This window comes from Neomonachus schauinslandi, chromosome 2 (assembly GCF_002201575.2).
Source record: "Neomonachus schauinslandi chromosome 2, ASM220157v2, whole genome shotgun sequence".
Classification (NCBI taxonomy): Eukaryota; Metazoa; Chordata; class Mammalia; order Carnivora; family Phocidae; genus Neomonachus; species Neomonachus schauinslandi.
The window spans coordinates 85,075,587-85,089,461 of record NC_058404.1 but is presented as its reverse complement, the minus strand read 5'-3'; the positions used below and the strand labels follow the sequence as shown (position 1 = coordinate 85,089,461).

Sequence of the window (13,875 nt, the reverse complement as noted above, 5' to 3'; positions counted from 1 at the left end):
AAAAAACCTACAGTCCTGTGTGGCTTGCACTGGCGAATTAACACATTTAAGAATAAAATAATGACAGTTCTCACAATCTCTTCTACATAAAGGGTGGACACCCTGTAATTCATGAAACTATCATAATTCTGATGACTCAAGTCCAACCAGAACAGAATGAAAAAGAATAATTATATGCCACTGTCATTTTAGATGCTGTAATGCTAAATAAAATAGAAGCATACTGAAATCCAGAAATAAATATATTAAATCAATAATGAACTACATATAGATATGCTGTTTTAATGTGTGATCAGTTATAACTCAGTTGGGTTAATTCCCAGAATAATATTAATGAAATTTACCACATTAGCATTTGAAAATCACATAATCTTAAAAGTTGCAGAAAAAGCATTTGATAAAAATTCAACATCCATTCATGGTAAAAACTTAGCAAATAAGAAATAGAAAGGGGTTACCTTAATTTTACAAAATTTATCTATAAAATGAACAATAGCAAATATATTTAATGGTAAAACATCGGGATGAGAATTGAGACAGGATGTCACCACTTGTATCCACCCGTTTTTGCCACAATAACAACGTGTAACAACCAATCACACAAAATCTTAGTGGCATACAAAAAAAAGCATTCCCTCCTCACACATGGGTAGGCTAACCAGGCAGCTTTGCTAATCTCCACTGGATTCAGCTGGCCTTAAATACAGGTCATGGGTTCGGTTCCTGTCAGCTCCATGTGATCTACACATCTGGGACCAATGGGTTACCTGAGGCATGCTCTTTAATGGTGCAGCAGAAACACAAGAACAAGCCCAATGGCTCACAGGTATTTCGAGCCTTTGCTCACTCACATTCCCTTGGTCGTATAGCAAGTCAAATGGTCAAGTCCAACATCAATGGAACAGGGAAATGTACTCTAAGGAAGGGCTAAGGAGTGAACATTTGATGAATAATCCAAATTGTCACCACATCTATTCAAAATTGTGCTAGAGTCCTACCTAGTACAATAAAACAAGTGGATGGAAGGAAGGTAAAGTTATTATTCATAAATGATACAAATGTGTACATAGAAAATCCCAAGAGAACTGATCTGATATCAAGGGTAGAGGAGGAATTTTTGATCATTTATCAAGGGTGAGGGATTCTTAGCCCAATTCTTGTTAAATTGCGCCCTTGTAGACATGCCTAAGAAGGATTTAGTAGAAAAAGGCAGCTCAGAGAAGCCTGACTATAAGGTTTGATCAAGGGGGAGCATCTTGTCACTACCGCCTACTGCCTGACAGCAAAGAAACGAACTTCTATGTTTTCTTCCGTATTCTTGACAGAAACATGCTACTCTAAGGTTGTGGTCTGTTGTAGTTTGGATTCCCCCAGAATCAGACCTTAAGATAAGGATTTGTCATTCATTTGGGAGGTGATCCCAGGAAACACTGGTGAGGGAGTGAGGGAATTGAAGTCATCCCATAAAGGGTTTTGTATTAAGCAAAATAATACTGTGTAACAGGATTTTGAGTCCCTGGGTGAGGGTGAGGGGACTAAAGTATTTATATAAAAACTCCCATCAGTTATTGGGCAAGGGCCGCTCCCAGGGGTGTGTTGTTCTCGCTGTTCGTCTATCGTGCCATGCGCAGGCGCACAAAGATGGCTCTGACGGCCGGAAGACCCTATAGAGATGCTGACATGACAACAGGAAGTCAGGCCCGCATGCGCCGGAGTGGTGAGATCAAAGAGATAGGTGAGGGATATTGCAGACATCTGCTACAAGACCATTTTACAGGTAACAGCAGGGGAAATAAGCACCGGGGAAACCTCATAAAGTCAAAGGGAAAAAAACACAACAGTAGATAGAATGTGGAGCTGATGAAAACAAACAGAATGCTGCCTGACAGCCTGTGGGCTTCCTGGCCCTTCCGCCATTCTTTGTTTTTGGCTTAAAACAAGCCTGGGCTTTGTCTTACACCTCTTTTTTTACTCTCTTGTTTATTCTTTCCCTATTTCTTCTGCACTCGGTTTGTAACACGAGAAAAAGGTTACTGCAGGTGTTAAGGATGAATTTAGCTTGGCTGGAAAGGTGCCATGAAGATTGGTTTCTATCTCCCTAGGAATCTCAGACTGTTCTTCTGTCTAACCGAAGGTACCTTCTGGGTCAAAAATTCTGGAATTCTGGGATAGATATCACGATTCTAATAATGATTATAGTGTCTTAGAAGTTGTTATAAGTGCCATAAAATATAGACTCCCAAAATTAAAAATCTGTACCAATTACATTTAAAGTAAATTTATGCCTATTGATTCTAAAGACCTTCACTTGCTATTGGGCAGTTTTGTAATCTAGGTGAACTGCAAGTTTTACATTCAGAGATGGATCCAAAATGGCAAACTTTCAAAGGTATTAGCAGTACTTTATTGGATATATTAACTGACAACTGGGTTAATACATTAAATGGAAATAGCATTTTCCTTGGTAACTGTTCATGTTTAAGTGTTTATAAACATAAAATGCACCACTCAGTTTTCCTCTCCTGTCAACTTGAACTATAATTAAAGCATGTTAAATTTCTTCATGTTCAATCGTAAGACTCCCACCTTCTCAAAAGAGCCAATCAAATACAGCCACTTATTTGCACATTGCATGTGCCAGGGTGCGTACTGAGCATTTTGCTTTCTCCTTCCAAAAACACAGAGAATAAAAGTCACAAGAAATAAATATTAACTTTTCTTTAAAAAGTCCAAAACTCTCTATCAGAATTCTTTTATCTGCTTAGGGTGAAATAAAGGGAATACGTGTTTTGTTTTCGTGTTTGAGTTATCCGGTCAGCAAAGATTCCCACTGGTATGTCACCACTTTTTCCTGAAGGTGATTATGTGGCACAGTTCACGGTCTGCCCTGACTTCATCAGTTCTCGTTTCAGCTGTTCGAAGCACGCAAACATAATGACGTTCCAGGATCCAAGTCGCAAGAAGGAAGGTACAAATCTAGAAAAGGGCATGTCACCATTCTCTTGAGTTTGTTAGAATTCTTTTTTTTTTTTTTTGTCAGAATGAGAGAGAGAGAGAGCACACAAGAAGAGGTTGTGTTAGGCAGAGGGGGAAGCAGGCTCCCCACTGAGCAAGGAGCCCGATGCGGGACTCGATCCCAGCACCCTAGGATCATGACCTGAACTGAAGGCAGACACCTGACCGACTGATCCGCCCAGGCGTCCCTAGTTTGTTAGAATTCTTAAAGCTATTATCACACAGGGGCACCTGGGTGGCTCAGTTGGTTAAACCGCTGCCTTCAGCTCAGGTCATGATTCCAGAGTCCTGGGATCGAGCCCCGCGTCGGGCTTCCTGCTCATGCAAGAAGCCTGCTTCTCCCTCTGCCTGCCACTCTCCATGCTTGTGCTCTTTCTCTCTCTCTTGCTATCTCTCTGTGTCAAATAAATAAAATCTTTAAAAAATATATTTTTAAAAAAGCTATTATCACACAAACAGCTTCTGCTTCTCATCGCACACTCTTCTCACGTAAATTTAGGCACTTAAAAGTACCTATTCCTCACCTTGCCAGCGATGCCTAAGATAATGTTTCATCTAGCTGTCTAATACTGCTTCAGAACAACAAAACCCAGATGATCACGTCTATCCAAATACATAAACGGCCTTCATTCCCACCGCACCAAAGCATGTGTCCTTTCTGAAAGGGCATTTCCCAATAACTCGCCTTTTTTGAGGAGCGGGGAAATTTTTGCTTTCTTTCGCTCTGCTTTCTGAATGGGAGGTAGGAAACCGTTGAAAGAGGAGGAGGAGAGGGCACCTGGGTGGCTCAGTTGGTTGGGCGACTGCCTTCGGCTCAGGTCATGATCCTGGAGTCCCAGGATCGAGTCCCGCATCGGGCTCCCTGCTCGGCAGGGAGTCTGCTTCTCCCTCTGACCTCCCCTCTCTCATGCTCTCTCTCTCTCTCTCTCTCAAATAAATAAATAAAATCTTTTAAAAAGAAAAGAAAGAGGAGGAAGAGAAAGCAAAGAAAAAGCGATGAGTAAGTGGACCATTTTCCAAAGTGAAGAAATTAGTGCTGTCCAGATCTTGGCAATTCTCAGCCTTAGAGTGTCAAGGAGCTAAGGGCATTTTTTTCTTTTTGGTTTTTGGGTTTTGGATGGTTTGTTTTTGTTTTGTTTTGTGTGTTATGCTGTCAAACTGTGCAGACCAAATGATTGATTTTGAATGCCTGTTTGCAAGCAATGAGACATTCGGGAGAAAAAAGATGTCATCAGTTAAATCTGCCTTGGATAGAGTTTTTAAAAGAGATCTGGCCTATAAAAATCATGCCCCGAAGGTTTTTGCGGGGGGAGGGGTTGTTTTGTTTTGTTGTTGTTGTTGTTTTAAGGTCTCAACATATTTCTCCTGACTCCTGGGTGTGTGTGTGTGTATGTATTTTAATTGTGGTACAATGTTCATAAGTTTACCATTTTAACCATTCTAAGTATATAATTCAGTAGCATAAAGTACATTCACATTGTGAGCAACCATCACCACTACCCATCTCCAGAACCTTTTGGTCATCCCTAACTGGAAACTCTACCTATTAAACAGTAATTCCTGGGCACCTGGGTGGCTCAGTCAGTTAAGCATCTGCCTTTGGGTCAGTCATGATCTCGGGGTCCTGGGATCAAGCCCGGTGTCAGGCTTCCTGCTCAGCATGGGGAGTCTGCTTCTCCCTCTCTGTCTGCCCTTCCCCCCCCCCCCCACTTGTGCTCTCGCACTCTCTCTAATAAATGAATAAAATCTAAAAAAAAAATCAAACCAATAATTCCCTACCCCCCCACCTCCCCTCAGCCTCTGGTAATCACCATTCCACCTCTGTCTCTATGAATCTGACTACTCTAGATACCTCACATAGGTGAAATCATACAATATTTGTCCTGTGTCTGGCCCATTTGATTCAGCATAATGTTTTCAGTGTTCATCCTTGTTGCAGCATATATCCCCAAAAGGTTTCAAGTTTGAAAAAAATAAAAATATTGTTAAATGGTTAATGGTTAATAACTGAGATATCCATTCTAAATTAATTTTATAATATATTTCATTTGTATTAATGTATCATTAGTGCTGATTATGGTGAATTGAAAACCTTGTGTATATGTGTATGGTGCATTTATGCTTATTTTATAGTCTGAGGCATTGCCTTACAATTGTAAATGGTTATAGAAGTTGCTATATTATCACTAGTTTAACCCTTATAGAGTGTATCCATACATTAGTTCATACTGTATTTTCTTAGGAAGGTAGTATCCAATGTAATACTGCTTAATGGGAAATGTGATCTACTACACAATACTAGTTTCAAGGTGAGTGTAATAATTATCCAAACCACATCATTTTCTGCTTGACTTTTCTAGGTCAGTGGCAATGATTTTTCTCTAGTTTTACTTTAATACAGTCAAAAAATCTGAGTCCATCAAGTTAAAATAGTGAAAATTTCAGCAATCACACTACTGGATATTTACCCAAAGAATACAAGAACACTAACTCAAAAGGATACATGCACCCCTATGTTTATAGCAGCATTATTTACAATAGCCAAGATACGGAAACAGCCAAGTGTCCATTGATTGATGAAGACACACACACACACACACTGGATTATTTAGCCATAAAAAAGCATGAAATCTTGCCATTTGCAATGACGCAGATGGAGCTAGAGAGTATAATGCTAAATGAAGTAAGTCAGTCAGAGAAGACAAATACTGTATAATTTGACTCATATGTGGAATTTAAAAAACAAGCAAAGGGAAATAATAAGAGAGAGAGACAAATCAAGAAACAGACTCTTAACTATAGAGAATAAACTGATGGTTACCAGAGGGGAGGGGGGCAAGGGAATGGGTTAAATGGTTGATGTGGATTAAGGAGTACACTTGTTGTGATGAGCACTGGGTGATGTATGGAAGTGTTGACTCACTATATTGTACACCTGAAACTAATATAGCACTAACAAATTAAAATAAAAACTTAAAATTAAAAAAATTATTTGAATAGTGAAAATCACATCTTGTTTTCTTATAGCCCTTTATTATGCTTTCCCTCCACGTTATAGTTCTCTAGCCCTGATCAGGCAAAATCCTGTCCACATTCCCAATAGATTGGAACCAAGGGAAAGGTCACTGAATTTAAGTGAGCCTCTGATCAAGGCTGAGAAAATCTTAATTCAGTTTTCCCATTTTCTGGCCCAGTGGAATTAGCGAATTGGAGATAGTTATGGCAAAGAAAAACAGACACTAAGCATACGGCATAGACTAAGGCTGGTCAACTATTTAGACAAGAAAGCATCCCAAAGCACACAGATGGCCTGAACACAGCATTATAGACAGAGAAGACCATATCCTACCCTTTGAGAAAAGCCAACGGTCCTTCCTTAGTGAGCATTGTCATGGCACAGTTGGGCACACTCGTGTACTGTCCTGGTGGAGAATTAACAAATCGGGTTTTTACCACATCCACTGGCGAGGACAGGACTGTTGTGCAAAATCCAGCGATAAGAGCTGACACGAAGTGGCAGGGTAAGTCGTCTAAAATGGATCAATGAAACAAGTCAGCAGCAGACTTTTGGAAGAAGCTTCTAGTTTTTAGTTATCTATCAGATCCTTGGAAACCTGATGATATCAGGAGACCAACGTGGATGTCTTTATATAAATAAATAAAATATAATAAGGAAGGTTTTACTTACCCTTACCAAAAAAGATGACAAAGAGTACATGGCACAGTGATGTGATTAAAAAAATAACCTGTCAGTCTGCTCTGTGCCCGTAGGGTATGGCATAATGCCTGAGACATAGGCATCTAATACTTTTTTATTGAATTAAAGTCATTGTCCAGGGAGAATTTCAATATCTCTAGAACCTGTTAGACTATCTTAGGAACCTATCCAACGGTGCTACTTTTTGGATGAAAACACTGATGAGCTCCTTACATAACCAGTACATTTGGATATAGTGTGGGATGGACTCACCTCCCGAGTTATGCTATATAAAGAATAAGAGGCTAACCAAAGTCCCATATATTATAATTAAATGAGAATAATGCTGATGTAAGAATATAATTACACTTTCTCTTTGTTGCAGAAAAAAATTGGTTGCAGCAAAACTTCTAAAAGTTAGCCTTTTGGGGTTTTGGTTTGTTTTTGGTTTTGGTTTGTTTTGTTTGCTTAAAAGTTCTATCTAGTGTTCAAAATTACTTAATTTTTTTAACTGTTACGATTAAGGGATTCAGTACAATGTGGATAGAGAACCTCCAGGATGAAATTGTAAATGTGCAGACTCACAGGTTACATATCTAGGAGGAAGTCACCTGCTAGGAGTTTCTTTTTCACAAGGGCCTCCTTCATTAGGTCATATGTAACTAGCTCTGTACAATTGATGATGACATTTCTTGTCAGATTGGGAGTAGTCCCTAGAAAAAAGAAAATGTATAATAGCTCCATTATATGATAAGGTGCTAACAGGATATATGTGTTTTAATAATTATCAGATTCACCTTGAAGTTAGTTACCTTTCCAAAGGCCTTTCAGGCCTTCCGTTGTCGCTATGATTCTGTAAGCATTGTAAGTCCCAGTGTAGCGAGGTTTGAGACCATGCAGATGGCTCTGTGCTTGAAGTCTGACCTTCACGACCTCTGTGGGTTGCCCAATGAATACTGCCACTCCTCCAGTCGTCAGACCAGCTGCGATCTTGCTTCCTAAACTAGCTGTTGCTATCCGGAGAGAAAAGATATTTATCAAGCAAAAATGAAAAACAAAAACAAAAAACAAGACCCAGAGTGCAACTCTATATGTCTTTTTTAATTTTAGTGGTTAGTATCACTGTCTCTTTATATCTTTTCTATTTCCCTAATGCTTGTGCATGTGATGATCATGTACTGAGTATGTACTAAATCACTTTAGGGCTAGAAACTTCAAAGTTGACTAGAATTAAAAAATAAATAAATGAAGACTTTCAAGGACAAAGAAAACACAATGCCTACTTAAACAGTGCTTAGTTCTTTCCTATAGCTAGCTCTCTTTTTCAGTTTTCTTTCCAACTGGGAGCAGGTACCAGTCACCAATGATGCTCAGCCTTCCTCTTATGGGTGGTAATGTTATTTATTGGACTTAGGGGTCTTAGGAAAATCCCAAGTGGACTAACTGCCCCCAGATGGGATGTTGAGTGGTATTAGGCTACAACAGATTACAAAGGGAACAAAAAGAGAAAGAAGTGAAGAAAGTGATTTTTGATTTGAAAATTTGAAAAATGAGCTTGGATTACTCAAGACAGATATTATTTAATAAACTATACATAGTCTTGGAGCCTTCCTCCCCCAGGCTCATTTCTATCATTGACGTATGGACCAAGAACATTTACTCATCAAGGACTTTCTCAGTCTGTCTGTTTCCCAATCTGTAAAATGGAGATAACAATATCTATTTCATAGAGTTATTGTGTGAGTTAAAATAATATCAATATAGCACATAACATACTGTCCTGCATATAGAAAGTACATAAGTTCTTTTCATAACCATATGATTGTCCTCTTTTCTCCTCATGCTTGTCCAGGAGCTGAGCGTACAATAGATAACCATCTTTTAATTGGCAAGATCGTATGATTACAATTGCCCACATTTATAATCTTATTTTGATGCACTCATCCTGTCCTCCAGTCCGTTTCTCATTTCCCCGTCAAGCCTTTTTAGGGAGAGGCTACATTTTCTGTCTTCACTTCTCATGGGTCTCCTCATAGTTCCTCCTCAATCCTCCACAATCCAGCTTCCATCTCCAGTACTCCCCTTTGATGTTTTGGCGAAGGAGACCCATGGGCTCCTGCTGTTAGGCACATCCATCATGTTTTTTTCTTTTCACACTAGATCTCTCTGCTCTGTTTGACCCAACTGATGGTTCCTCCTGCAACTCCCTGGAGTCTATCCCAGACATTTCTCCTAAGCTCATGTGTTGACTGGATGTTACTTGTTGACACATCTTCAAATGCATGTCTTACCTTCCCCCTAAGACAGTTTCCATATTCCGTCCCTCTGTGAATGGTACCTTTAGCCAGAACCTCAGAGGCCATCCTCCATCCCAGCCTTTCCCTTACACCAGCTACCTACCAAGTCCAGTCAGCTACACTTCCTAAATCTTTCTGATCTCTCTTCCCTGCTGCCATTGTTGTAGCCTACCCTGATCGTTTCTTACTTTCTAACTTACCCCCTTCTTACCCTTTTTCTATATATCCTCTAGATACTGCTGCCAAAGTGATCTTTCAAAAATATAAGTTGTTTAGGCCACTTTCCTGCTTAACATTTTTCAATGACTTCCCATCACTGTAAGGACAAAATCTAAACTTCTTAGCATGGTCTGCAAGGTCCTTTGTGATCTGGCTCCTTCCTGCCTTGGCTTCACCTCTCCCTCCTAGTCCTCCCTCTCTGCCCTGTGTGTTCTTGCCACTCCTCTCTGAGCCTTTGTACATGACCTTCGCTCTACTTGGAAGGCCTTTCCTCACCACTTCACCTTACTACGCCTATTGGTCTTTCAAGATTTGATTCAGACATCAGTTCTTCAGGAAGATCTTGCCCGACCATGCCCCCAAGGCTAGGTAAAATATTCCTCTTCCAAGTGCCCAACGTCCTGTCATTACTTCTAACAGAGCATGTGTCACAGCACATCCTCACCTATTGACCTATTCACAGCTCATAGCTCTTGCCTAGACAGATATCCATAATCTACGCATCCAGCAGTTTCTGGCACATGGCAGCTCAATAAAGCTAATGAAATGCGCGGAATAGGCATAACATAGAGTACTGCCAAAATATGTCCTATTAATTTAGTATCTAAAGTACTCAACAATTGGGTAGAACAGTCAACTGTGAAGCAAACTACCAGAATGGACAGCTTTATGTCTTTTGTGATTCTTCTCTTGCTACATCTACAAATAGGACAATGCAGTATGGATCTCAAAGCATCTAGACTTTACTTTGAAACTGTATAGAATAAACTCATTATATGTTTGTATAACTAATATTTATAACTTGTCCCATAAAGTTATGTAATCCTAAGGTCCCTTTTTTTTTTTTTTTAAAGAAAAACAGACTGCCACATGCAGCACCTCATTTGGATGTGTCTGGAGTCTTAGAAGCCTGACTACCCTACATTTTCCTACAAATGGACTTGAGAGCTTGTTTGGAAGTTCTAGCAGGGGAGTGCAGCTACTCCTATACCATTGACCAAAGAATGGTCCTCCTCTATCGGGGAAGGTCATCCTCTTTGACCGTTTGCAGAACTTTGAGTTAAACATTTTTCTGCAGCCCATCCATCTTCTCCAGATGGATATCCAAATTAGGCCCAAAGCTTCCACGACTGACCAGGTGATTTTTATAAGTATAAATCTGCATCTGAAAAATTGATTTTGCACATTTCCTTTTCTTTCTATGAACAGTGAGTACCAAGCTAATATTGGCTGTCTGCTTGCCAATTTGTTATGAAGACCACCCCTGCACGTAACATTGCTTGAACAGAGCTGGGCCCAGGGCATGTCTCTGGCTGTCTGCCCCTCCCAGGAATGCTCATTGCTTACTTTCTTTCCCTGTGCTGAAGAACTCCAGGACGGTGTCGTAGAGGCCGATCCTAAGAGAGGCAAAGCTTATTTGTCTCTGGAGACCAGCAGGCAGCCCACTATAGAGTTTCATTGGCCCTTCAGTTTTTGCCAGAGTGGTGACTGTACCCAGGACACCTTTATACCTAATGGCTCTGGAGGTCTGGCATTCACCTTGGATCTGGAAATGAGAAAGGTGCAGGTCAGAGGGATGTAAAAATTGCGTAAGGAGTTCCTAACTGGTGAGGAAAAAACAAAGACTGGCAACAGGCTGTCTGTTCTCTGTGGAGAAACCTAAAGCCAAGATTTTTCCCACTGTTTTCCTATTTTCAGTTCGTTTTCCCTTCTCAGCAACATCTCCTCTATATCTCTGTATCTCTCTAGCTATATATATGAAGAGAGATTAGCTACCATGCGAATTTTGAACATTCCCACCCTCCCTGTATAAATCCTCCAGAACCCCTAAGCAGCAGATGGGAAGGTGCCCCCACCAAATTAAGGAAGTCAAAGAACCTGACTTGCAAACTTGGGAGATGCTGATAGTCTTAGCTCTTAGAACATTTAGTGCACCCTAACTTTGGGGGCTTTCGCAGTAGTCACGGTCAACGTATCTTCCGTGGCTTCTAGTGGTTCTTCCGTTGATCTCGGAGAAGTGCCAGTTTCCCGCCCCCCTGCATCCAGTTCTGTGACGAGCCCACACCGTTCAGGTGGCCACCCGCCCTACCCGAGGAGTTGGTTAAACCAAAGCCGTCATCAAAAGGGCTCACGGAATAGGTGTCCCCTCTCTGCCCTGAGACACCTCCCCATCCTCATCTCGCTCGCTACCTGGAGCCGAACTTTGGCCGTGTCCAGCGGGAAGGTGATCACATCCGCCACACAGGCCGCCACGCCAGCTGAGAAGATCTTGACCGGCATCGTCGGGGGCACGTCCGAGGCTGTCGGGCCCGCCATCTTCGCTCAAAGAGCGAAGCGACGAGCGGGCGCCCACAGGGCGGAATTTCTCCCTGCCTTTCCGCTCCTGTCCCGCCGGGACAGTAAACCGGCTCCCTGACTTCGCGGGAGGCGGTGCGCCGGCCGTGGCTGCAGGCGGAGCGCAGCAGAGGGGTCGAGCCGGGCCGCGCCTCCCGCCTTCGCGCCCTAGCGCCAGGAGGACCCAGGGGCGCAGGCTGGCGGCGCCCGTGCGCCCTGCCCGCGCCGGGTCACTTATGTAGTCGGCCGCTCCCGGGCTCGCCAGCTCTCGGCGGAGCCGGGCGTGGGAGCTGGCGGGGGCGTGCCCTGGGGCGCCCGGTCCCTCCCACCCGCAGGCTAGCTGCGCGCCTGGGAAGCCGCTCCCCGCGCACCTGGCGGTCTGCGCCCGCGTGTCCCAGGGAGGGCGCACCGCGGCAGCCCCCCCACCCCCACCCGGCGCCTGGCTGCGTGTCCTCGGATGGGGTGGAGGGGGGGGTTTCCTAAACAAGCGCGATCTCGGGGATCCTGGTAAAAGGTCCTGCCGAGCTGGAGCTCTCCCAAGCGAGAATGTGGCGCCCCTTTTATTCCTCTGACTCTCCGGGAACCTTGCAGGCATCTTCTCAGCTTCCTTTCCTCTCCTATTAACTTCTCATCCTCCTTTCTTCTTTCCAACCGCCAAATCCAGGCCGGAAAATTCCCGGACAGAAACCAAGAACACTCAGAACTTTTAAAAGAAATAAGGTGTTTCTTTTAAACACTTTTGTAAGAGGATGTCGGATGAGATCATTGACATACTAGAAAGCAAAGAGTAAATTGCTAAAGTGCTCTATAAAGTGAGATGTAAGTTGCTCCTCATTCTTTTCTTAGGAGAGTGCAGTGGAAAGGACATTGGCAGGTCCCTTGGCTGCAGGTGCAGCTCTGCTGCTTCCCTTCTCTGGGTAAGTCATCTTTACTGCCACTTTCTGCTTCCTTCTGAGTAAAATGTGTGTCTAGAGACATCCCCAGGTGTGAAATATGCTGCTAATTTACCTATAGGGATACATTAAATATTGCAAAGTATGTTTTATTGTGGAAGGAGGAGCTTTTCCTACTTCTGTCCTTGTGCAGAGATTTATTGTGAGCGTTCATTTATTCTCTTGGTTCAAGAGCAGGGGAAAATGAGGTACAAACCCCCTAGAGAATAATCCCCAAATACTCTGTGAGAACAGGTTGTGTGTACTGTGCAACTGTTCAAGAAGCCATTCCTAGGCGACTTCTAAGGGAGGCATGCTTGAGGGATGTCGAGGAAGTCAAAATCGTAGAGGTAGGATGGGCTCTGGAGAAACAGAGAGGAGAAGACAGTGGGTTTCCTCCTCTGCAAACACCTGTTGAAATAAAGAGCAATTGAGGCAAGTGAGTGGCACGTATGAAGGCAGAGGTTTGGGGGAAGCAGGGCGAATATATGGGAATGTGTTCTGTTGGCCTGCCTGAGACACCGGATGATGGGGCAGGAGAGAGCCAGGGTAAGAAGTTGGTAGAAGATGAGACTGTAGAAGCCCAACGAGGCCAGCTTGAGGGATGACCTTGAAAGTCTGTCAAGTGTGGATTCGTGTTATCACCTCACGCATGGACAGTACTTTACAGATTGTAAAGTGCTCTCACGTAAATGTCATATTTAATATAGTAGACAGTACAGCCTTATGAATGATTGGATACAGAGTCAAAGATTTTTCAGAGATAACTGAGTTTAAGAACATGGGTAGTAGGCTCGGTGACAGCTGATTGTCATGAGACGGTAAGGAGAGGTGATTTTAGGGGCACAAAGTTGAAATCAGCTTTTAGAGTCTTGGAATTATTTGAAGAGAAGGATGTTTATCATAGGTAAAAAGCTACCATAGGAAACTACATATAACATGCTAAAAGAGCAAGAAATCAGAGCTGGGAGGTATTTGGGAGTCAGCAATACGGATGTGATGAAAGAGGGTACACTTTATTTTTAATTATTTTTTTTAAGAGGGTACACTTTAAACGGGACTGAGAACAATAGGACTAGGAAAAGGGTCATGGGCCAAAATGTAGGGGTACCCAGAGTTATGGTCTGGGAAGAATGGCCTTGTCAAAGGTAAAATTATAGTGTATCCAGTCATGGAACCATGGTATTTGAGAATATAATTTAAGGAAGGGTGGGGTATTGACTAGCATCAAGTTTAGAAGAAATGTCAAAAGAGGACAAAAATGAAGAAAAGCCTGTAGGGTTTGGCTCTAAGACTATTGGTCATCTTAGGGAGTGCACTGTGGTGGAGTCATTAGGTTGAGGCTGATGGCTAAGCAGAGATTGAGAATGTTGGGTATAGT

General features: G+C 42.5%; 1 protein-coding gene across 1 annotated transcript; it reads right to left on the bottom strand.

The window, feature by feature from the left end:
• Nucleotides 1–2,861: 2,861 nt before the first annotated feature.
• Nucleotides 2,862–11,544, bottom strand: UCP1 (uncoupling protein 1). Its single transcript, XM_021679332.1, has 6 exons — nucleotides 11,419–11,544; nucleotides 10,576–10,774; nucleotides 7,525–7,725; nucleotides 7,324–7,425; nucleotides 6,365–6,545; nucleotides 2,862–2,976 (listed from the first exon to the last, which is right to left on the bottom strand). The coding sequence occupies exons 1-6, from the start codon at nucleotides 11,542–11,544 to the stop codon at nucleotides 2,862–2,864; spliced, it is 924 nt and encodes a 307-aa protein (XP_021535007.1).
• Between the last annotated feature and the right edge of the window lie 2,331 nt (nucleotides 11,545–13,875).

Excerpts from the sequence above, each read along its gene's own strand:
- UCP1 (XM_021679332.1), bottom strand. The coding sequence starts at position 11,544 with ATGGCGGGCCCGACAGCCTCGGACGTGCCCCCGACGATGCCGGTCAAG. Across the intron at positions 7,426-7,524 it reads CCTGAAAGGCCTTTGGAAAG|GGACTACTCCCAATCTGACA; the intron begins GTAACTAACTTC and ends TCTTTTTTCTAG. Across the intron at positions 6,546-7,323 it reads GAAAAAGAAACTCCTAGCAG|ACGACTTACCCTGCCACTTC; the intron begins GTGACTTCCTCC and ends GATCCATTTTAG.